This window comes from Sciurus carolinensis, chromosome 6 (assembly GCF_902686445.1).
Source record: "Sciurus carolinensis chromosome 6, mSciCar1.2, whole genome shotgun sequence".
Classification (NCBI taxonomy): Eukaryota; Metazoa; Chordata; class Mammalia; order Rodentia; family Sciuridae; genus Sciurus; species Sciurus carolinensis.
Genome location: NC_062218.1, coordinates 44,445,731 through 44,470,446, shown reverse-complemented (window position 1 = coordinate 44,470,446; position 24,716 = coordinate 44,445,731). Strand labels below are relative to the sequence as shown.

General features: G+C 35.6%; 1 protein-coding gene across 3 annotated transcripts in view; it reads left to right on the top strand.

The window, feature by feature from the left end:
- Positions 1–24,716, top strand: part of Plpp1 (phospholipid phosphatase 1) — a 94,619-nt gene that overhangs the window by 10,698 nt on the left and 59,205 nt on the right. Inside the window, exons 1-2 of one of the 3 annotated variants that reach the window (XM_047555984.1) lie at positions 17,935–18,049; positions 23,885–24,039. The exons of 1 other annotated variant lie outside the window; for it this stretch is intronic. In XM_047555984.1, coding sequence (XP_047411940.1) covers positions 23,890–24,039 — 150 coding nt within the window. In that variant the 5' untranslated portion in view covers positions 17,935–18,049; positions 23,885–23,889. Of the gene's footprint in view, positions 1–17,934; positions 18,050–23,884; positions 24,040–24,716 lie in introns of those variants that run through there. One more of the 3 variants, XM_047555982.1, reaches the window with a different exon arrangement.

Here is a 24,716-nt window from a genome sequence, read left to right as displayed (position 1 = left end):
AGAGACATTTTTTTACCTATTGTTTAATTAAACAACAGCAAGGAAAAAAAAAAAAAACCACTTCTAACAGTCTACTAAATATTGAGACATTTAAAAAGTAATTATATTGTAAAATAATATTATACAGTAATATATGATATATAAAGCAATAATCATAAAATAGATAAAAAAACATAAAACAACATTAAAAAGAATACATTTTTTGAATAGCCCACCTTGTGCCATGGACTCTATAACACTAGGGTGATTGTAAATTCCAAGAGGTCAGTATGTTACTGTTTTCTTTTCTATTTATTTATTTGGGCAAAGATCTTGACACACTAGGGTTAATACTGTAATCTACCTGTGATGTGTAGAATAACAAATAGGAAACCAGACTTTTTAAAAAAATTAATTACCTAAGATTGTTTTTCTACTTTCCTCAGTACTAGCCTTACATTTCATTTGCCAATTTATGATTAGAATGGTAAGACCTAAATGTTGCTGTGAGGCTGTAGCTGGTAGGATGATTTACTACTTATGGTAGGGCATTGGGATATAGACATCATTGAACACAAGGAATTTTGTCTATGCTATAGTCATGGAGATCCAACAAAAAAAAAAATGTGAATTCAAATACCATAATACCATGGCCTGAATTATTTAAAAGAACTTGGCAAAATTGAGTCCTATAAAAGAGCTATTCTTTGCTAATCATTTAAAACATATTTAAAAGCACTGAGCTTTTTAATGGTCCTGACTGAAATTTTAACCTCAAGGGAACCTTTAGCCCAGAGGCTCTGATGTGGACTTTGGCTGAAAAAGTTTTTTTCTTGATCAAAATGGAAACAGAGGAGAGTGGAAAAGGGAAAAGAGGAAAAAGATGAAAGAATTTTGCCAGGTAGTATGTTTTCAAGAGGGGTTCAGGAGAGGATGAGGTTTCTTTGAAAGGAGTTAAGGGTGAGAGAATTCATCATGAGGACATGCTTCACAAGGCATGAAGTTGCTGTCCAATCCAAGAGATTGCAGTGGAGATTATGATTTTCTGTTGAATAAGGGTCACATAGCAATTCAGATTTCCTGAAGTAAAGACTTTGTCTTTTAGTTTAACCAATTAATTAGACCTATATTTAGGATTTACTAGGAAAAAGAGTAGATCACTGGAAGAACTTTGGAAGAATGTTATAGTTGCTCTTATTTCATGTCCTCAAGCATTTCATGTTTAAGAATGAAATACTAGAATTGGTGGTAGAACTAGTAGCTGCCTGTAGACCATCTACTCTGGAGACTGAGGCAGGAGGATTGCTTGAACCTAGGAGTTAGAAGTCAGCCTGGGCCACATAGTAAGACCCCATCTCAAATATACAAACAAAGCAATAACAACAACAACAAACCCCACCAGGTTTGGAAGGCCATCATTTCATCAAACATTTTGTGAGCTAAAATTGTAGTTAAAGCAGAGTTGTTTAAAAAAATTTGTTTTGTTTTGTTTTGTGCATTGAACCTTGGGGTACTTTACCACTGAGCTACATTTGTGACCCTTTTTTATTTTTAATTTTGAGACGAGCTCCCTCTAAGGGACTTTGTGAGGCTGGCCTCATATTTTTGATCCTTCTGCTTCAGCCTCCTGAGTAGTTGTGAGGTGTGGGCCACTGTGGAAATAAAAAAAATATATATATATTAAGTGGAATGATGGCAAAAGTGTTACAAGTTGAGATAGAAGATAAAGATGTACTAATACTTAGGCAATGAGGATTTAGTACTTTCTGTAATAAAGGATGTAAATGGAAGCTGGGTGTGGTGGCACACACCCATAATCCCAGGTACTTGGTAGGCTGAGGCCAGGTGATGGCAAGTTTGAGGCTAGTCTAGACAATTTAGTGAGACCCCTGTTTCAAAATACAAAATAAAAAGGGCTAGTGGTGTAGCTCAGATGTAGAGTACCTTGAGTTCAATTCTCAGTCCTGGAAAAAAAAAGGGGGGGGGGGATGTAAATGGGTACTTTTTAAGTGGACTAGCACTGTATTGTGCAAACTGTAATTACTCAAAATAAGAGAACAGATTGTTGTACTATTTTAAACAGCTTAGAATGCTAGACTGACTTTCAGTTTCAATAGTTTTATTAAAATATTTTGTACTTTATCAAGATATGAAACACTTTTTTATTTATTTTTACTTATGTGTAGAAACTGCAAAATTAAAAAAAAATTATTCTTGGGATGCCTAAAAGCTAAGAGTATTGACTTCTACTTTTGCTGATAGGCAGAATACCAGATTAGAGCTGGGAAAGAATGGATTTAAGAAGATCAGTTAGGAGGTTTTTTGTAATGGTGCAAGTGACATAATGGTAGTGAGACTAAGGAGATGGTGGTAGACATGGATAAAAGTAGATAGATTTGTGAGATTAAAGATACCCATCTTGGTGACATGTTCAGTGTGGAAAAATGGTATATAGAGAGATGTCAGTTCTGAATTTTCTGACTTGTGTAATTGGATGAATTTTGTTTGCTGCCAGTTACTGAACTGGAGAAAACTAGGACAGAACTTGATTTCATAGGAAGGTGGATAGGAAGGAGATAGTGAGCTTGTTTTTGGTCATGTTATATTTAAGATGTCCTTGAAGTATTTAAGTGGAAGTATCAATCCTCAGTTGAATAAATGGTTCTAGAGCTCAGAGAAAACTTTCAAGAGTTATTGTCATATTCGTGGCAGTTGAAGACATGAGAATTGATGAAATTCCAGGAAGAAGTTATAAAGTGAGAAGAGAAGATGATTTAGAACTGAACTTTGAGAAACATTGACATTTCAGATTAGTTGGAGAAAATCAAGACAACCTGAAAAGGAGTGGTTTGCAAATAAGAGTGTTTCTAGAAAGCCAAGTGGAGAGAGTGGTAACAATGTCTGTATTCTGAAAGATCAGCATAAAGACTGGAAAATGTATCTTGGGTCTAGAAACAAAGATCAGTGAGACTTAGGTAAAGCCATTTTGGTGTGGAAGTGAAATTGAAGTGGATAGAGAAATAGGTAGTTGGTGAAGAAAGGGAAATTGCTCTGTATATGTTACTTCTTAAAATTTTTTCTTAGATATTAATAGATCTTTATTTTATTCATTTATTTATATGTGGTGCTGAGAATCGAACCCAGTGCCTCATAACATGCTGGAGAAGCACTTTACCACTGAGCCACAACCCCAGCCCTTATGTTACTCTTTTAAAGAGTCAGAATGAGAAAGAAGGAAGAGTGTGGCAGATGAGAAAGACATCCAAATGGTGACTGACTGAGTAAGTGCATCATCAACCTTGAGAAAATTTCAAGCACAGAATAATAGGATCATTTCTGAGGAGAATGGGAGAAAGATCTGTAAGGGGCATATCTGAAATACTAGTTAGGGATAATAGGTTGTCATGGTTTCCTATGATGTGCTACCTGGGAGATGGGAGAAGAATGATTTTTGTGTGTGTCTGTACTGGAGATAGAACCCAGAGGCACTCTACCACTGAGCTACATCCCTGGACCTTTTTATATTTTAGAAAGAATCTTGCAAAATTGTTCAGACTGGCTTCAAATCTGTGATCCTCCTGATTCAGTATCTGGAATTGCTGGGATTACAGTCATGGGCCCCTGCCTGATGAGGCAGATAAAGGGAAATAATTTTTAGATTAGTTGTAAAGAAATAGTTGAACCCTCCTTCTAGAACCTTCATTTCTAATATCAGTGGATTATTTGATACGTTGTATTTCAAAGAACTATCATCAAGTGTGGTGGATAGTTTGAGATTTAGAGCCTGATATTCAAAATTTCAAAATTCTGCTTGCTTTAGGTCACACTGTTGATTCTTTAGTTCTGCTGACTTTCAGTTTCTTGACTTGTATATGGAGAGAGTACAGTCTGCTTCACAGATTTGTTAGAATTAAATGAGTATATGTAAATAAAGTCCTTGGTCTTACTCAACAAACTAATGTATGCTTTTTTTTTTTTTTTGATTCCCATAGTAGTAGTTGTTTCTTATATAGTTCCAGCATTGAATATTTGCTTTTAGCCTTAAAAAAATAATTTGTGGGATACTTTCCTTCGTCAGCTCATGTTCTGTATAAGATAACTTTGGGAATATAAACATACGTTTTTGGAAAGATGGATATATGATTTGTTACTACTATAATCATAACCATTAAAAAGAATTTTTCCACACTCTCTTGGTTTGTATGCCTTATATTTGTGTGCCTTTAAAAAAAAAGTGTGTGTTTTAAACAAAGTGTACTAATTTAGATATGCCAATTTGGGGACTTCCTGCCAAAGTAAGAGTTTTTGTGTTTTTCTTCTGAGATGCTAAAGTTAGTATCACTTTATTTTAGTTTTTAGACCTTACCATTTGGCATAATTTCAGACTAGATATGATGAATTCACATTAACACTTATAAGTTTAAAAATATATTTTTTATTTGTATGTGTGGGAAATGTGAACAGTTTTAGGTCTCAGATCTGAATTTTATTCAGTTCATTTTTTTTTGTGCTTCTGGGAATGGAATCCAGGACCTTGTGCATGTTAAACAAGCACTCTACCACTGAGCTACATCTCTACCTCCCATTTGTAGATTCTTGAATTTTTTTTCTATATACATTTTGAGTACTGAGATAACTTATTTTGTTCCAAAATTATGGAACCAAGTCAATCTGATTTCCATAAGTTTGGTTGCTAAAGCAGTTTCCTTTAAGGTTTTAATATTTACTCTGAACTACCACCCTGCACAACTACTTCTGAGGCATTTATGTATTAATCTTTTTATATAACTACTATAGAATTTTTTGTAAGGGCATTAGAGTTTGTCACCTTTATTCAAAAACCAACATAGAGAGTAGTAAGCATTTATTTGTTATTCTTTGGAATATGGACCTTATTACTGAATGGGATACGTTTTTCTTGTTCAGCTACTGATGAAGGTGACTTCATTGGTTAAAGAAATCTTGTGGTTGAAATTGCTGAGAATGGAAGTCCTATTGCTGGTTCAAAGAGAGTTGTAACAACTAGGTGTTCTCACCCGAATATAGGGTGCTTTGTTTTACAAGCTTAAGTAATACATGAACACAGTAATATAGATTACAAATTTAAACTAGACACTATTTAAATAAACTCCATAGAAACAATGCTTCAAACCAAATGCGGTGGTGCATGCCTGTAATCCCAGTGGCTCAGAAGGCTGAGGCAGGAGGATCTCAAGTTCAAAGCCAGCCTCAGCAAAAGCGAGGCGCTCAGCAACTCAGTGAGTCCCTGTCTCTAAATAAAATACAAAATAGGACTGGTGATGTGGCTCAGTAGTTGAGTGCCCCTGAGTTCAATCCCTGATACCACCCCCAGAAAAAACAAAAACAAAAAAGAAACTAAAGAGGAACTTTCCTCTTGATTTACTGTCCTGTATTGTCTTCTATAGTTTGCTGGTGAAAGAGAAAGACAGCTTAAATAAATACATGTAGTTAATATTTGATAAAGTATGCCTGCACATCTGCTAGATTTTCCAAGTTAAAAATTACTTTTTCAAGCCAGGCATGGTGACACTCACTTGTATTCCCAGCCATTCAGAAGGCTCAGGCAGGAAGATCATGAGTTCAAGGCCAGCTTGGGCAACATAGGAGGGACCTGTCTAATTAAACAAACAAAACATACTACTTCTTAAATTAGAGGAACATTTTTTTCTTTTTTTGTGGCACTGGGGATTGAAACCTGGGGCACTTTTCCACTGAGCTACATCCCCGGCCCTTTTGTATTTTTTATTTAGAAATAGGGTTTTGGTAAGTTGTTGAGAGTCTCACTAAATTGCCCAGGCTGACCTCAAGTTTGTGATTATCCTACCTCAGCCTTCAGAATTACTGGGAATTATAGGCGTGTACCTCATGCCCTGCTTCTCATATCTTCTTTCTTTATCAAAGGCATATAGATTATAATATACTTTATTGTTTTGACTTTGAAAATACATGGTATTTCATTATATAGATATGACATAATTCACTTACCCCCTTCTTTAGATATTAGGATCTTGGATGGTATGGAATACTGTCATTAGTAAGTTCTAGTTTGGGTTTTTTCTTTAAAAATAATTATTCTTTGATTTCTAAACTTCCTAAAATGAACTGTAATAATCGATAAATTCTTCAAAGCCCATAAAACAAATGATGTAGTAGCCCTTAAAACTACTGATCATCCTCACCATCACCCAGAGATGAACCCTTTCAATATTTTGGTTGTGTATCTTTCTGGTGCTTTTAAAATGACCATATAACCACACACTTTTTTTTTTTTTTTTTAAACCAAGCTAGGATCTTCATATACTCCTTTTTTTTTTTTGAGGTGGGATCTGCGTTGTCATTCAGGCTTGTCCCGAACTCCTGGGCTCTAGCAGTCCCACTGTCCAGCTTCCCAAGTAGCAGGGACTACACCTTTGCTCCACTATATCCAGTTTATTTCTTTGTAAAAATTTGCATAGTCTTCTATAAAATTTTAATGATTATTTGGTATTTCATTGTATGTAGTTGGCATATGCCACTTTATTCGTGCCCCTGCTCCCCTCTTTGGTACTGGGGTCCCAGAGCCACTTTACCACTGAGCTGTATCCCCAGACACCCCCTCCCCCCACCTCCCTTTTGAATTTTAAGACAGTGTGTTGCTGAGTTATGGAGTCTGGCTCAAACTTGCAATCTTCCTGCCTCAGCCTCCCAAATAGCTAGGATTATAGGTATGTGCCACCACACCCACTTTATCCCCATTCATGAATGTTTAGGTTATTTGTGATTTTTGTGCTGTTATGCTGCATACAACATCCTTGTGGAAATTTCCAAAACTCAGTTTATCCATCCCAGATTATTTCAGTGCACTCTGACTTTTTCTGTTTTTATCTCTCTGTCTTCCAGTAGCTCCTTTAACAAGATCAGAACAGGTAGAGAAATTATTTTTCCAACAATTTATTGACTATCAGGCAACATATTGACTTCTGTAAATTTAAGGTTTAGAGAGACAAATTTTATTTGCAGAAATAGTTAACAATACAAGAATTACGTGATGTGATGGATTTGTGTATGTCAGGTCCATGGGAACTCAGAAAGAGAGCAGAGGAGAAATATTAGGGAATAAGCACTTATTAAACTCTTCTGGTATGCCAGGTGTTCCATTAGACACATTATTGGACTCTCAATTTACAAAAGTTCTGGGAGATACGTAAATAGTACTTATTCTCACTTACTAGATGAAGAAACTTAACTCAGGTTAAGAAATTTGCCCAAGCTCATTCAAGTAGTATCTGGGAGAATGCCCAAAGTAAACCCTGCCAGGTATATTTGACTACCCAGCTTGTCTAGGACCCCACCCTGCCACACCAAAGGAAGGATTCCAGGAGTAGCTTAATAGAAGCCAGAATGGCAAGTATGCATTAGCTAGATGGATGGCGTGGGGTCATTGCTAGGTCATGTCAAGAATTCTGAAAAGGGTAATGGGAATAGAGAGGTGAAATGGAGCTTAAGCCAACCTTTTTAATAGTTTTTTTTCTTTAATTCCACATGGTAAAATTCACTCCTTTCATGTACAATTCTGTGAATTTTGGCAATTTAGAATTTAGTCATGTAACCACATGTAGTCAAGATAGAATTGGTCAATTACCCCTCTGAATTGGCCTATTATTCCCTGATGCTTCTCCTTTGTATATGACTCCTCTCACTGCCCTTCTCCTTTAGCAACCACTGATCAGTTCTCTATCCTATAATGTCATATAAATGGAATCATGCAGTGTGTAGCCTTTTGAGTCTGATCTCTTTCACTTAGCATAACATTGTTTTTTTAAAAAAATTTTTGGTTGTAGATGGATATAATACCTTTATTTTATTTATGTGGTGCTGATGATTGAACCCAATGCCCCACATGTTCTAGGCAAGCGCTCTACCTCTGAGCCACAACCTCAGCCCAGAATAACATATTTCTGATTAGGCCAGCCATTTATGATGTAAATGTTACTGTACAATTTTGCTGTAGTTTTTTATCCCCTCTCAAAATGTGATTGCATTATCCTTAACTCCAGTTCCATGTAAATGTGATTGCATTATCCTTAACTCCAGTTCCATGTAAACAATGTTTTTTCGGCTAGGAAATTATTAAGTTATACCTTCGAGTACCTGGAAGCCTTGGATAGATTCCTGGTAAGTGCCCCAGGGAAGGGAAAATAGAAACAACAACAACAACAACAACAACAACAACAACAACAACAACAAAAACCCAGCTGTCTTTCTCTCAATCACTGAAATCATCTCCTTGCCTCTTGCATATAGAAATTTGCATGGATATACCACTCCTTGGTATTTATCCTGAAGAATTAAAGTCATCATACTACAGTGATATATGCATACCTATGTTTATAGCAGAACAATTTACAATAGCCAAACTATGGAACCAGCCTAGGTGTCCATCAACCGATGAATGGATAAAGACAATGTGGTATGTATACACAATGGAAGTTTTTTCCCCCCCTCCCCCGCCTTTTTTTTTTTTTTTTTTTTTTTTGCGGTTCTGGGGTTTGAACCCAGGGCCTTGTGCTTGTGAGGAAGCACTCTACCACCTGAGCTATCTCCCCAGCCCTACACAGTGGAATTTTATTCCACCATAAAGAAAAAATGAAATTGTCATTTGCAGGAAAATGAATGGAACTAGAGACCATTATGTAAAGTGAAGTAAGTCAAACTCAGAAGACTTTCTTTTGTTCGCAGAAGCTGGAGAAGAAAATGAAAAGAAAGGTAGTGGCAGTTCTCATGAAAATCAAAGGAAGATCAGTAGAGGAAAGGAACTAAGGGATGGGAGGGAGGGAGGAAGTAGGAAAGTGCTGGGGAGTGATATTGGCCGAATTATATTGTTATATTGTGCATTGTGTGCATGTACAAAGATGTAACAACAGATCTCATCAGTATTTGCAACTATAATGCACCAACAGAAAATGTGGAAAAAAAAAAAGAAAGAAATTTGCATAGAAAGTTTACTAATGATTATGATCCTATGCCAGCTTGAGGGGAAGAGGAGGGGGGCGGATAAAAAAAACCCAGACAGCTGTTACCATGAGGGAATGGAAGGAATGACTGTTGTTCTTGGCCAGTTGGTAGTGTTCAGTGTGTCTTTCTGGGAGAGGGAATGACAGGTGAACAACTTTCCATTTTTATTTTTGTTCGTATATAAATAAATAAAATATATAATGGAACTTGTTTTTTATTTATGCAGAAATCTCAGAGTCCATGGTAAAGTGACCTACCTTAATAACTCTGAAATTTTTTTTTTTTGTTTTTTTTTGTTTTTTTTGTTTTGGTACCAGGGATTGAGCCTAGGGCATTTTACCACTGAACTCCACATTCCCAACCCTTTTTAAATTTTTAAAAATTTTGAGACAGGGTCTTGCTTAAATTATTTAGGGCCTCACTAAGTTACTGAGGCTGTCTTTGAATTTGTGCTCCTTCCTCAACCTCCCAAGCTGCTGGGATCACAGGCGTGTGCCACCACACCTGGCTAAATTATTTTGTTTTATTTTATTCAGTGTTGGGGATTGAACCCAGGGGTCTTGGGCACACTAGGCAAGTATCCTATGACTGAGCTACATTCTTGGCCTTGATTTTTTTCTAAAAAGCTGTTTTAAATATATAGTTAACTTTTATTTTAAATGTCTTAGTGTACTAAGGTACTACAATGTTGAAGATTTTATAGATATTTTTGGCTCCATACCATATGATATAAAAACCATTTTTGGTAAATATCACTTACATCTAAACTACTTTTTCTCCCGTTTGTTTCAACTTAAAAACATAAAGAGAGAAATAACTAAGTACTTTTTTTCTTTTCTTTTCTTTTTTTTTTTTTTTTTCTTGGTAATGGGGATTGAACTCACAGGTGCTTTACTACTAAGCTATTTCCCCAGCCCTTTTTATTTTTTGAGACAGGGTCTTGCTAAGTTCCATAGGACCTTGCTAAGTTGCTGAGACTGTCTTTGAATTTGTGATCCTGCTGCTTCAACTTCTCAAGCCCCTGGGATTACAGGCATGTACCAACCATCATGCCAGGCTCAACCAAGTACTTTTTGTAGTAGAACTATGTTACCAAGAGGTGATGGCTGCATGTCAGTGTCCAGAATGTAGGTGTCTGTAAAAGCTGAGGGCACCCTATTCTTTGCATTCTTGCCTGTTGACACTGTATACTATCTGTGAATCCCACCCAACTGTTTAGTACACTAATCCCTCTTACCTGCCTCTGGCCTTTGCCCCTTCTCTACCTCTACCTTGCATAAACTCATGCTCCTGGAAGTGCAGCTTATATCACATCCTTCCTCACTTAAGAACCGGGCTCTTTTTTTTTTTTTCCTTCCTTTTTTTGTTTTCCATTTTCTTCCCTTCTTCCCTTCCTTCCTCTTCCTTTTCTTTCTGGGGATGTCACTGTACTACCTAGGCTGGTCTTGACCTCCTGGGCTCAAGTGATTCTCCTGCCTCAGCTCAGCCTCCTGGGTGCTGAGACTGCAGGTACATACCATTGTATCTGGCTTCAGGGTTGATATATATATTTTTTTAAATCAAATTATTTACCTGGAATTGAAGACCTCCATGTTGTAGTTTTGTTCATTTGTATTTCTCTTCTTCCTCATTTCACCTCTACCCCCCTTTAGTTGGATTTATCCTGTTTTATTTTTCAATATTTTAGTTGTGGACAGACACAATACCTTTTATTTATTTATTTATTTTTATGTGTTGCTGAGGATTGAAACCAGTGTCTCACATGCTAGGCTAGTGCTCTACCACTGAGCTACAACCCCAGCCCGTTTTTTTTTTAATTGTCTAGCAACAGATTGAGTTCATTTATTAATCTTTAATTCATTTCTAATTCCTTTTTTCATTGATTTTTAGCAAACTACTATCTCCAGATTTATTTATAAAAAGACTTTAGAATCAGATGAGTACAAGTTAGAATCCTGGGTGCCTCACTTAATGTGAAGGCTTGTAGTCATGTCCTCTGTTCTCCTTGATTTTTAGCAAACTACTATCTCCAGATTTATTTATAAAAAGACTTTAGAATCAGATGAGTACAAGTTAGAATCCTGGGTGCCTCACTTAATGTGAAGGCTGGTAGTCAGTATATAGCTGAGTCCCCCTTGCTCTGCCCATAATCTACCTTGCCCTGATCTCTCCTATGGATTCTTCCCCATGATCCTACAACTAAAAGGTTGCAGTGGAATTCAGCTCCTCCAGTATCAGCTGTGTCTGTTCTGAGTGACAGTGCTGGCATGGTACTAGTTGTTAAATATCTTAAATTCCACCTTGTATATTATTGACTTTAATTAAGTTACTTCTCTGAGTCACTCTTTTATAATGGGAATACTAACATCTGTTTTACAGAGTTAATTTGTTCATTCATCAAATATTTGTTGAGGGCTTGTTCTTGTTCTGGATGACTTAGGTGCTTGGGACAAAAATAAAAATTTCTGTGCCTTCTTGGAGGTGTGTTCTAGAATTGTGAGGATTAAATGATAAATGCTCCATATGGCACTAGAAACAGATGCTCACAGTATCTTAGCTTACTGTCTTTGCCATACTATTTCCATCACTGTTGCCAATACTAATTATTCGGCATGGCCTTTCCGAAGAGAACCCAGGACCTTACTGCAATGTTATCTAAATAAATCAAATATGAAGGTTTTTGTTTGTTTGGTTGGTTGGTTTTAGCCTGAGCTACCCTACTCTTGATGATCCTGGTTGTCCACCCGCATTCACATTTCCTGCCATCTCCCTTGGAGCACTCTTCATTCATCCTTATTCTTTAATTTTCAAATCCCCTGACCCCTTACCCCATTCCACCACTTAAGCTCATTATTGTTCTTTTCACTTAGAACAAAAACAAACAAATCTTTACCCCTCTGTCCTATTTGTCCTCTCATCCCTTCCTTCCTTTTAACAGAGAACATTTTAAAATTATCTCTACTCACTCCTTATTTCTTTTTAGAAATTCTTACTCTCTCAGAGTGGTAGTCCTTCTGCTAAAGATCTCCAGTTCTTTTCGTACTCTACTTCTTTGTAAGTGGCATATGTGTGAACCTTCTGAACTTATGGCCTCCTTGACCTGGGTTTGAATCCTAGTGCTGCAGCTGAATTGGCCTTGGACAGGTTTCTTTCTCATCAGAATGTAATTATATTTACCTTTAACATTATTGAAGAATTAGGGAGATATACTACATTTATCACACTGAGAGTTAAGTAAAAAGTAGCCTGTTACTGACTTTGAAAAATTCCCTTTCTTTTTCCTGTAGATTTTCTTTTGGTTCTCCTCATCCTACTTTCTTGAATACAAGTTGAGCGTCTCTAATCTGAAAATTGGAAATATCAAATTTTTTGAATACTGATCTCAGAGTTTTGGATTTTTGGAATTTTATGAATTTTGGATTTTTTGATTAGGGGTGCTTAACCAGTAAGATCTATGGGAATGTTCCAAAATCCAAAAAATACTCTGAAATTTGACTCACTTCTGGTTCTAAGCATTTCAAATAAGGGCTACTCAACTTGTAGTTCATTTCTTTTTTGTTCCTATGTTGATTTTCTGTTTTCGTTCCAAAATTAAAGATTTTGTCTGTCTTTCTGAGCGATCTTGATAAGATCTTATGGGATCAGCTATCCCCTTTATGATTGATAATCCAGATGGATAAATCCTCTTTAGTCATCATTATCTCCTGAGTGCCAGATATGAATGGGTAGAAATGAAACATTTGTCAGATGATCAGGATTAATAATCAGAAAGTAGTCTGTGCATTTGATGTACAGTAGAGGAAAACTAAATAGCTGTCTTATGAACTTAGTTTTACTAAGTTGGTGAAATTTTGAATGGCTTCTTTTTACCTTTGGACATCTAATTATCCTGTATGATGAAGATGAATAAAAACCTTTATGTTCAGAAATAACGTTTGATAAGCAGGATTTTTCATTTGATTCTGGAAAGAATTTGCAGCACCTGCTTCCAAAGAAAGCAAAAATATTGCATGTTTTTCTCCCCCAAATATATTTTGTCTAAACTGACTTGGACACAAAGAACATTGCTTAAGTTTGGAATGAATAGAATTTTCTAAAAACTGCTCAGGTAACACAAAGTAGTAAAGAGCCAAAAAAATGTTATTTACTTCTAACCTTCAACTGCTAAAAGGAGAAAATGAAAGGGTTTGTAGAAGCAAAGTTCACAGAAGTAACTGTAGACTGACTTGTCAGATCCAAATATACATGTAGAAAAATGCAAACATGGTTAAATTTACATAAACTGGATTTTTTTTGAGTGGAATGTGTTTCTTCCATGTAAGTTTTATCCATTTCATTTTTTGTAAAGGGTTGGTTCTTAGAGCAGTTCTTCCACTGTTTATTATTATTGTAAATTTTGCTGAGGTTCCACATTTCTCTTCCATGGTTTGTAGCAGAATACCTCAGGACGGCTACTTTAACCCAAGTGTAGTAGAGTAAGAGATGTCTTAGGTCACATGGAGCAGTTCTGCCTCCATGTCCAGTCTAGCCGACAGATGAAAATCAAGTGTTTATCTTCATACAGAGCAGCTTGGGCTCATGGAATCACGCACTGAGAGGGCCTGAGAGATGAGGTCATTAAAAAAAAAAAATTTATAGATACCGAGACCCTGCTGGTTAGATTCCTTTCGTGAAGGAGAGGTGTAAATATGATATAGTGTCAGTAAGAGAAACATTTTGTTAAATCTTGTCCTCCTTGCTTACCAACTGTGTTATCTGCTCTAGTACACTCAAGAAGTATTTATTCTTAAATGTGTAACTTAATATCTGTGAGTTTCTATAGAATTTAGCTGAGTAGTGCTATTAATTTGCTTTAGTTGTGTTTTCTCTTATTTTTTTAAACTTAAGATTGATTATTAACCCATAAAAACACCAAACGAAATTCTTGATTTTGTATATCTATTTTCCCTTCATTTTCTATTTTTAAATTTCTGTTCTATAGTCCATTTATTTTTCTTGAGCTTTTAAAAAATAAGTTATTACATTGAATATTTGTTTCACTATATTTCTAATGTAAGAATTTAAGACTATATAATTTTCCTTTTTTTTTTTTTTTTTGTACCAGGGATTAAACCCAGGACATTTAACCTCTGAAACTCATCCCCAGCCCTTTATTTTTTTATTTGCTCTTTTTAGATATACATGACAATAAAGTGTATTTTGACATGTTCTACACACATGGAGTGTAATTTATTTTAATTAGGATCCCATTCTTGAGGTTGTACATGATGTGTAGTTTCACTGGTGGTGTATTCATATATGAACATCTTTTTTTTTCTTTAAATTTTTGAGATAGGGTCTCACTAAGTTGCTGAGGCTGCCTTTGAAGTTGCAATCCTTCTTCCTCAGCCCCTCAGACTGCTGGGATTATAGGCGAGTGCTACTGTGCCCTGCTAAGATATATAATTTTTCTTTATATAGTGTCTTTATTTATTTTATTTATGTGGTGCTGAGGATCGAACCCAGTGCCCCATACGTGTGAGGCAAGTGCTCTACCACTGAGCCACAACCCCAGCCCAAGATATGTAGTTTTTGTGTGTGGTATTTTAGCTGTATACTTTAAGTTTTGATTTGTAGTCTTTTTTTTTTTTTTTGTTACTTTCCAACTATTTTATAATTTATATTTTGACTTATCTTGATCTGTGACTTACTGACTTCTAAGTTTCAAACATTCAGATTTTTTGGGGGATTGTCTTCCTTGTAGAATTGTTAGGATTAGAGATAATACGTAGGGCAATACCTGGTAAATGGTAGGTATTCAATAAATGCTTTCACTTTTCCTTAAAGAAATGTATTTCTGCTGGGGATCCAACCCAGGGTCTTGTGCGTGCTAAGAAAGTACTCTACCACTGAGCTACACCCCTAGACTTTGTCTTTGAAATTAGAACAGGAAACATAAAATTATCAATAAATGTTAATACTATAAGTGACTTTAATTCTACATTATAGAATAATAAAGAGATGAAATATAAAAATTAAAGGGGAATGATTGGAAGAGGGAAAAATTGGGAAGAGAAGAGATAGAGGAAGGAAAGCCAGAGAGGTGAAGAATCAGGAATATTAAGTTAATTCTGGTTGTTTTTTAAGTCATATTCTTTTCATCACTATAGTCTGTGCCATTCAGAATACTGACGATTTTAAGTTATATTTCTCATATCCTTATAATAGAAGTACTCATCAATGTCCTTTTCTTTGCAGTGGGATGCAAGTGGTAAAACTGTGTTTTAAAGTAAAAGGTCCATAATTTCATTAGGGTCTTAAAGAGGCCCATTATCCCTAGAAGTTAAGTACCATTACTTAAGAGACTTTACAAGGTGGGATATTTGAAAGCCTAAGGAGAAATAATTGCTTTTTATTGCTATGACAATAACTGTATCTCACTTTAGTGAGATTTGGTGATTTGTAAAATTACATAGTTACACCAACCAGATATCAAGTGCTCAGTAGACTCACATGGTCACTGTGTATCATACTGGACAGCACATTGTATTCAACATTTCTTTTGTTACAGAAAAGCTTACTAGATAGCACTACCCTGAATTATTTTCTTTCTTCTCTGTCCATTCAGAGTGAAACTGGCTTATAAAAATATGTAAATAACTTTGAGAATTTTTAAAAATTAGATTCACTAGAGTATTATTTCTTTATTCTTTCTATAATTAAAGGCAGTGCCAGCTTTTGTAGTCACTTGCCTGTCTGCCATTATAAGATTTTTCAGGAAGTCATGACTAATTTCATCATTGTGGCTTATAAAGACCAACCTGTTGAGTCTCAAGATTATCTACTTTCTATATAATCATGTTCTGGAAGGACCCAAAATATTATGATGAAATGGTAATGTGAAAAATTAGCTCTGCTTCATGCATTTTTAGGAGATGTTAGATTTAATTGTTATCATAATTTATCTACTCTATATGTAGTAGATCATCATGGATCTCAAAAGTTGCAAGAGATACTCACCCTTAAAGAAAAATGAAATCATGGCATTTGCTGGTAAATGGGTGGAGCTGGAGAATATCATGCTAAGAGAAATAAGCCAATCCCAAAAAACCAAAGGGCGAAAATTTTCTGTGATATGCAGATGCTAATTCACAATAAGGCTGGGTGGGACTGGGGAAGAATAGAAGTACTTTAGGCAGAGGGGAGTGAAGGGTGGGGAGAGGGTTTGAAAGGATAGTAGAATGAATTGGACATTAATTCCCTGTGTGCATATATGACTATATGACCCATGTGATCCTACATTATGTACAACCAAAAGAATGAGAAGTGATACTCCGTTTATATATAAAGTGTCAAAATGCATTCTGCAATTATGTATAACTAATTAGAACAACAACAACAAAAAAGTTGCAAGAGAGGAATACCTTACAATGTAATTATTTCATTATAGCCTACTTCTTTGGGAATGTATCAACCAGGCCTAAAAACTAAAGGTTAGTTATTTTTGCTTTCTTTTTTGTTTTAAACAGAATAAGAAAACAGACTGTTTTCAAACCTCTTCACTTTTTCATTTCTCTTTACTATAGGTAGGACTTTTTCAGGTACCTTGTACATATAATATCAGCAAAGGGAAATTCAAGAAAAGGATAGTATGTATAATTTCAGCTAAGTTGTAAGCATACTTTTAGGAAATATACCTAAAATTGTTTTCATTGATAAAGCTTTTTTTTTTTTTTTTTTTTTGTACCAGGGATTGAACTCACTGGCACTTAACCCCACTGAACTACATCTCTAGCCCCTTTTATTTTTTATTTTAAGATAGTGTCTTACTAAGTTCTTAGGCTGCCTTGAATTTGTCATCCTCTTCCCTGTGTCTCCTGAGCTGCTTGGATTACAGTCTGTAATCCAAGGCACTGCACCTGGCATGATAAAGCATTCTAAAAAATTCAAATGTAATGATGAACTTTTGTTAGAAAATATTCAGACATGGAAGTATATATGGTAGGAAATAAGTCTTCTATCCAATTTGTATTAATAGTGCTTCTGGAGATAGCTGCTTTAAAGTCTGTTATATATTCTTCTAGGCTTTCGCATGTAGATTTATGTGAACAAATAGTTTATTTTAGGTAGGTGAAATTATACCATATATGTTTTTACAAATCATTTTGCTTACTGAACAATATAATGGACACATTTCCATGGATGTGGTCCTTATTTATATTGATTATGATTTTTTGTTTTTAATTTTTTATGTTATAGGAAGTATAAATATATTCTTACATGAAGACTTGTATGTGCACATGCTTTAGCATGGTGTAGACCTTCAGTAGTTGCTCAGTTATGTTTTGTTTCCATTCTTCTCGGACACATATGAGAGGGGCCATATAAGATGATTGAATGTTTCATTTGAGTTGTGAAACTTTTAAGGACTCACAGTAAATATCCACAAGCAACCATGATATAAATCTTTTTGCTATAAAGCAAACCTTTTTCTTAAGCATATTTGTGCTCTAAAACTAGCAGGATTGCTATTTAAGTGCTCGTAAGCTGGGCTGTCCAGATTATTTTAGGTGCTTCCAGTAAGAGCAAATATTTTTTTTATTGGTGAAGAAGTCACATTATGATTTGTTGTTTTTAGTGAGAGTGCATAATATTTTATATACTATAAAGTTGTACAGAATGTGAAAACTTTAGGAATCTTGGAACAAAGTCATAGATGGCTAATTTCTTTGCTAACTTTGAAGATGTATAGGATGATGCTTGTATCATGGAGTGGAATAGGTGTGTGATTTGTGATACACTTTCAGATTTGAGGTTTTCTAGTAGTTCTAAAGAATAGACTAGGAGCTAATTGTTAATTACTTGTAAAGTCTTATTTTGAAGTATGATTGTTTTTTACTCTTCAGCATCTCATTTGGAAATCTGATCATTCTGCTTTCCCGCAGATCTCTGTTTTGGGTGGATCAATAAAGAGGATGCAGTTGGGGCCCCAACTACTTTTTTCACTGAGAAAAGAGTAAGAAGTACTGCAGAGAGAAGTGCTTCTATAATAGCCATGTCTGAACTTTGCTTGGAGGTAATGCTGGCCTGTACAAAAATTGCCTTCAAGATTCCAGGAATTTGTGAATTATAAATTTGTTTGAACAATTAACATGGGTATATTCAGCTTGTTTATTTTTTATTTTTTTAAACAGTTTGTGTTCCCAGTGGAAAATAAGTTTGAGAAGTAATTGTTTAGAGTACAGAATTGAAAGTACTTCCCTGGCTTTTTTGTTGTTGTTGTTGTTGTTGTTGTTACTGCTGGGGATCAAACCCAGGACCTCACACATGCTAGGCAAGTGCTCTTATTACTGAGCTGCACCCCTAGACCCACCAGCACATTCCTGAACTTTAAATTGTTTTCCCTTTCTTCCTCTGACCTCCTTGCCTTTTATTTTCCTGGTTTATTTGAACTTGAACCTTTTGGAGAGAAAAGTCACTTAAAACTTTTCAGGATCCAAGTTTGTGGTTATACATGATTATTATTTACGTGCTTCAGAGACTTTTGCTCACTTGTTTATTCATTTGTTTATTCACTCATTCCATAAATGTTCCTTGAAGTGCTTACTGTAAGCAGGATTGTGGAGGGAATGCTATTAAATGGTAATGTGCTGAGGGTAAGGGAAAAATGAAAAATGCTCTGTAAGATTCCAAGGTTGAAGAGTATGTATTTATGTGCTTGTTTTAGAGACATGCGTGTCTATGTCTGCCTACAGTGACATGGTCCACAATTCTATAGGAACAAGCTTCTAGACTTCTTCTTCTTCTTTTTTTAATATTTATTTTAGTTGTTGATGAACCTTTTACTTGTTTATATTTGGTGCCGAGAATTGAACCCAGTGCCTTGCACATGCTAGTTAAGCACTCTAGCACTGAGCTACGACCCCAGCCCAAGACATCTTTAAAATCTATTTTTCCTCTTTCCACTACTATGTCATTTCAGTCCTTCATATACACCAATATATCTTGTCTCTCACTTTTCCCTCTATTCTATCTTCATTTTGCTTTCCCCTTTACACAAAGCTCTCCACTCTACATTAAAGCACACATTAGGTTGTGTGTCTCCTTACCTATAAAGTCCAAAATTCTTAAATTCTTAATATGTAGTCTTAATACAGACTCTGTTCCTTTACTGAACTCTTGAGTTAGCCACTTCAAGGTACTGTCTGTTCTCTACTGAAAACCTGCCTCGCCTTATCTTCTACCTCCAAGAACAGGATCATCTTTATTTGTCTTAGTCATTGTCCATCCCACTCTCTGTTTTAGGAGGCTGACCTTGCCCTTTGGCTTCTAGATGGGTTTGAACGATGGAAAACATGGCAGAAGAAGAATGACCTGCTGCCTGGCCAGCCGACTGGACAGCCGGCCTGCCTGCCTGCCTGCCTTCCTTCCTTCCTTCCTCCCTCCCTCCCTCCTTCCCTCCCTTTTTTTTTTCATTGTCTTTTGGTTGATTTTCTAAACCCTGACCACTTATTTGTGAATAGTCCCTTGATTTAATTCTCCTCAAATTATCCAGTTTGAATGTGTCATCTGTTTCCTATCAGGACCATGACCGAGAGTGCTGCACACATATTTTAGTCTTGCCAACTCTTAGCCACTATGTGTTTGTCTTAGTGCATTTCTTCTAAGATATGTTAGGGAAAATAGATAAATGAATATCTGGAATAATGTGTGTGTTATGTGTGTGGGTGTGTGTGTTTTCTGTATTCTCTTCTAATTAAGTGATAATTGAAATCCTTTTCATTTTATGTATAGCATATACTTCCTTAAAGATGTGCAGTTACAAAATATTCCAATGGAATAAATCTAAAAACATTCTTTAGAGACGAGAAATCCTGAAGTAAACATTTGCTAATCACTACTAGGTAGAAGCAAAGGAAAGAAAAGCAAGTGCTAGCTGGTCATGGTGATGTACTTCTATAATCCCAGTAACTTGGGAGGCTAAGACAGGAAGATTGCAAGTTTGAGGTCAACCTTGGCAACTAAGTGAGACCCTGTCTCAAAATGAAAAATAAAAAGGACTTTGTATCTAGCTCAGTGGTAGAGTGTCCTTGGGTTTAATCCCCAGTACTTGTGTGTGTGTGTGAGGGGGGAATCATCAACAGGGATATTTACTGCCCTGGGTTAACAGCAGAGAGGATAAAATATTGTCCCTTAGACTTGAGGGGCAAAGGAAAGAAATGGTTACTGGAACCCTCAAAAGGCAGCTGTGTAGAGAGTCTATCTGACAGCAGCTGTGGTTCCATATAGAATAAAACCTACCGCCACTCTGCAGGAGGAAAGCCAGGGAAATGAATGTCCTGTTCCTGTACTCTTTCTGTCCTTAGACTTCTGCTAATACCACACTTTTTCCCCCATTAGCCAAGCCTTACTGGAAGACAGAGGGTAAGAGAGCCATAGGTAGAAATCTATAAGTCAGCCTCTAGGGGCATTGGTGCTAAATGAAGAATGGTAGAAAGTTCCCTGGAAAGATGTCTGCAGGAAAATGAAAGCAATGCTTTTTGGTAGTTATGTACATACATGAACTATTTTGATCTATCATAACAGGTGAAAGCTCAGTGTAAGATTATTATAGAATTTGGATTTTTTTAGTACTGACAGTTGAACCCAGGGCCTCACATATACTATGCAAATGCTCTAGCACCGAACTACATCCTTTCTATTTTATATTGGGACAGGGTCTTGCTAAATTGTCCAGGCTGTCCTTGAATCTGTAATCCTCCTGCCTCAGTCTCCTGAATAGCTGGGATTACAGGTGTATACCACTGCATCCTGCTATTACTGAATATTTTAAGTGAGTTTTCTTAAGGAAATTTTAACTGGGAGAAAAATATCCTACAGTTATGATTAGGGAAAAAAATATTATGTCCTTTAGATGTTAAGGAAAGAATGTTTATCCACAAAAGAATTTGAGAAGCATATTACTACACTAATTTTGACATGGACCTCGCCATTGTTACCCTAAAATATTACCATTGAAAATAAAATCTCTGTGGCAGGTAAAGAACATTTTATTTGGAAAGTTTTTTTTTTTCTTTTTTTAGAAGAGAGGTGTCTGTTTACTCTGGTGGAATGGATATGCCTGTGTGAGTGTATGCTTGTGAATATGCGCATGCACGCATGCCATAGTGAAAATCATCGTGATATATTTAGCTTTAAGACAGGATGTGTAGGCAGTGGGAACCCAGTGTTGAAGCTCAACATTGATGTTTCTTCAGAAAGTTGTTGTTAGTAGAAACCATATAATGATCAGAAGTCACTAATGATGACCTTTTCCCTCAGACCTCATAGTTTACTAAGTTCTCATTGTTTTTTTCTTTTTAAGTTCTCCTTCTTGATGTATTCCATTTATCATCCTACATTTACTAGATAGATACTAGATACTTTAAGCTTTGGTTTTTCTGTCACAACATTGTCCTTCTCTATTGTTTGTTTTTTTATTCAAAGAATTACCACTGTATAAGCTTTGTTAAATATTTCCCTCTGCTCTCTCTTTTGAACTTTCTTTTTTCTCCATATTTTTTTATTGGTGCACCAACAATTTTATAGTTGTACAAAATGGTGGGATTTGTTGTTACATATTTGGACATACACATAATATAATAGTATAATTTGACCAATATCATTCCCTAGTAGTGCTGCTGTCGTCCCTCCAACCCCAAGTCCCTTTTATCTATTCTTCTGATCTCCAGTTTCCAAGAGATTTCCAAAGTGCATCTTTCTTTTCCTTTTTTCTGCTTATACATATGAAAGAAAACATATAACCCTTGACCTTTTGAGTTTGCTTTATTTGCTTAACATAATGTTCTCAAGTTCCATTAATTTTTCTGTAAATGTCATAATTTAATTTTTCTTTATGACAAAATAAAACTCCATTGTGTATACATACCGCATTTTCTTTATCTATCCATACATTGATGGACATCTAGGCTGGTTTGGATGTTAATTTCTGAAACTCCCATTTACCATGTTGCTGACCCTGAGCAAAAGAAGACAGTGATATATATATATATTTTTTTCCCACAATATAATTTCTTTCCTACATCAATATTTTAAGCCATAATCCTTTAATAAACACAAAAATCTTAAGCCGAGTTAAAAACCACAAACTTGCAGAATTCAGAGATAATCTGCAGCAAAGAAGATATTGTTCCATTAACTTTGAGTTTTTATTATGAATACAACATATATTTGATTGAACAAACTTTTTTTAAGGATTTGTCCTCCTTGTTCCCACTCTTACCTTTCTTGCCACAATTCTAACCTGTTAATCTAGCCAGGTCATTTGTATCCACAGGAGGACATATGTTTAATAGACTGTTGAAATCCTGACCTTACCACTTCCGGTTTCAGCAATGTTCTTTATTTTTCTAAACTTTAATAATAACTTTAGTGAAAATGGGGGTACTGTTAGTACCTGCTTCACAGGGTTGAAGTAAGAATGGAGTTAAACTGTGTAGCCTAGTGCCTGGCATGTGTGAGCATGCAGTACGCATTGGCATGCTGTAAAATGTACCTTGGAAACTCCTTGCTCATTCCCTCTGTGCTCTTGATGCAGTTCTCATGCTGCCCTTGCATCCCTCAACCACTAAATGCTCTCCTGTGCCCTCCCTGTTGCCTGTGATTTACCTGCTGTTTCAAGTTCAATTTAGTTGCCTCCTCTTTAATGATCTTTTCTTACTTTCAGTTCACTTTGACCTCTGAATTCCTGTAATGCCCTTTTAAGCCATTTTAATAATTAGTCATATTTCTATTTTTATGGCATGTTTCTGCCTTTTATGGTATGTCTTTTAAAATAAATGTACAATAAAAATAGAGCTGTGGAATTACCATCACAGTAGAGATACAGAACTATTTGATCAATCTCCCAAAAATCTATTTTGGCATTTCTTTTAAAACAATTTTCTGTGTGTGCTTTCTGTTTTCACTATGTATGGCTTAGCCTAGTATTGAGTATACAGTGAGTAGATGTTTGAATTTTTAAAAAGTGTCTAAAAGTATGATATATTTAAACATATTAAGAAGCTGCTAGCTGGGCATGGTGTGGTGCATGCCTATAAACCCAGCCACGCAGGAGGCTGAGGCAGGAAGACTGAGTTTGAGGCCAGTCTGGGTGACATAGCAGGACCCTGTCTCAAAAAAAATAAAACAGCAAAACAAAATACCACCAACATCATCGATACTTTAATAAGTTACTTGACTTTGGTCTTTCAGGGTCATTTTATTTAAGTGGAAAATTTTAACTGAAAACTATTTCTCTATAACATGTTAAAATGGTTTTGGAGCTCTGCCTGGGTTAATAAAACCCATTTTTTATTTGTCTTTGGAAAACAAAGGGCTTGTTCCTTTCTGTTTCTATGATCAAGTATACATATGGTTTTTATTTTTTCTAGATCTGTTAGTTTAAATTCTAATGTGAAACAAATTCTAACATCTTTCTTCTACTTAGCTACATTTGACTGTTATATGATGCCATTATTAAATTTATTTCAGAACTTTGCCATTTCCTTAAATACATTTAAGATATTAAGTGATTAAATGAAATATGATTTAGCTATAGAATTTAAAATAGAAAACCATCCTTGTTTTCTCAACTTTATTTTTCAGTGGGCCAATTTTGTTCCTCTCCCTGGGGACTTTCTTTTATGAATGTTCTTAGAATCAGAGGTCAATGCAAATAAGAGAATTTAGTTTTGGATAAGCAGATGTTGCATGGTTTCCTCAGTCTTCACTCTTGGATATTATGGAGTATTTATCCTATTCCACAAAGGGCAAAATGTAGCTAAGATTTGCATTCCATTCAGTAGACTTTACTTCCTGAAGAAGTGAATTGAGTTTAATCATGTGTGTCTTTTTTTCCCTTCCCCAACAGCTTCCATGCCTATGGCTGTTCTAAATTTGGGCCAAATATATCCATTTCAGAGAGGCTTTTTCTGTACAGACAACAGCATCAAGTTTCCGTACCATGACAGTACCGTCACATCTACTGTCCTCATCATAGTGGGGGTTGGCTTACCCATTTCCTCTGTAAGTAAATTAATAAGTAGGTAGTGTTGGGCTTGTTATGCTTGAGGTTGGATGATGTGATGGAGTCGGGTGGGGGTAAATCCAAGACCTATCTTCACCATTGTTGAGGTGGTGAATGGTGGCTTGAAGAATATACCCACTGTTTCAATTCATAAATATTTCTCCAGTTAAAGATGGGTGTTACCCACTTGATGTCACCTGAAGAATTTTATAGGATGATGATTTTAGGATGGAAGCATTCATTTAAATCATTTGAATCAACTCCTTTTAGTATACAAGTGAAGAAACTTAGGCCCGTATACTTGTTCAAGTCCAGTAAGCTATTTTATGGCAGTGCTGAAACTAAGATTGTGATTACTCTCATACTAATAAGTGAAAATTGAGGTTGTCAAAATGAAGATAGGTTTACTTATTAAATTTGAGGAAACAAACTTAAAGATTTTAAATACACATGCAAAATAAAATCTAAGAATACATTAAAATTATCACTACTTTTAAAGTTATGCTAGTCTTTAGATAGATAGTTCATCAGTTTTTAGGATAATATTGGGCTTCACTATTTTATTTTTGTTCTAAGTTGATTCATCACTGGGGTTAAAATTGGCCCCAATTCCTAAACCTTGCCCTTTGTCTTTCTGTGTGACTTAGAAATAGAAGGGACTTATAAGGTCTTGAAT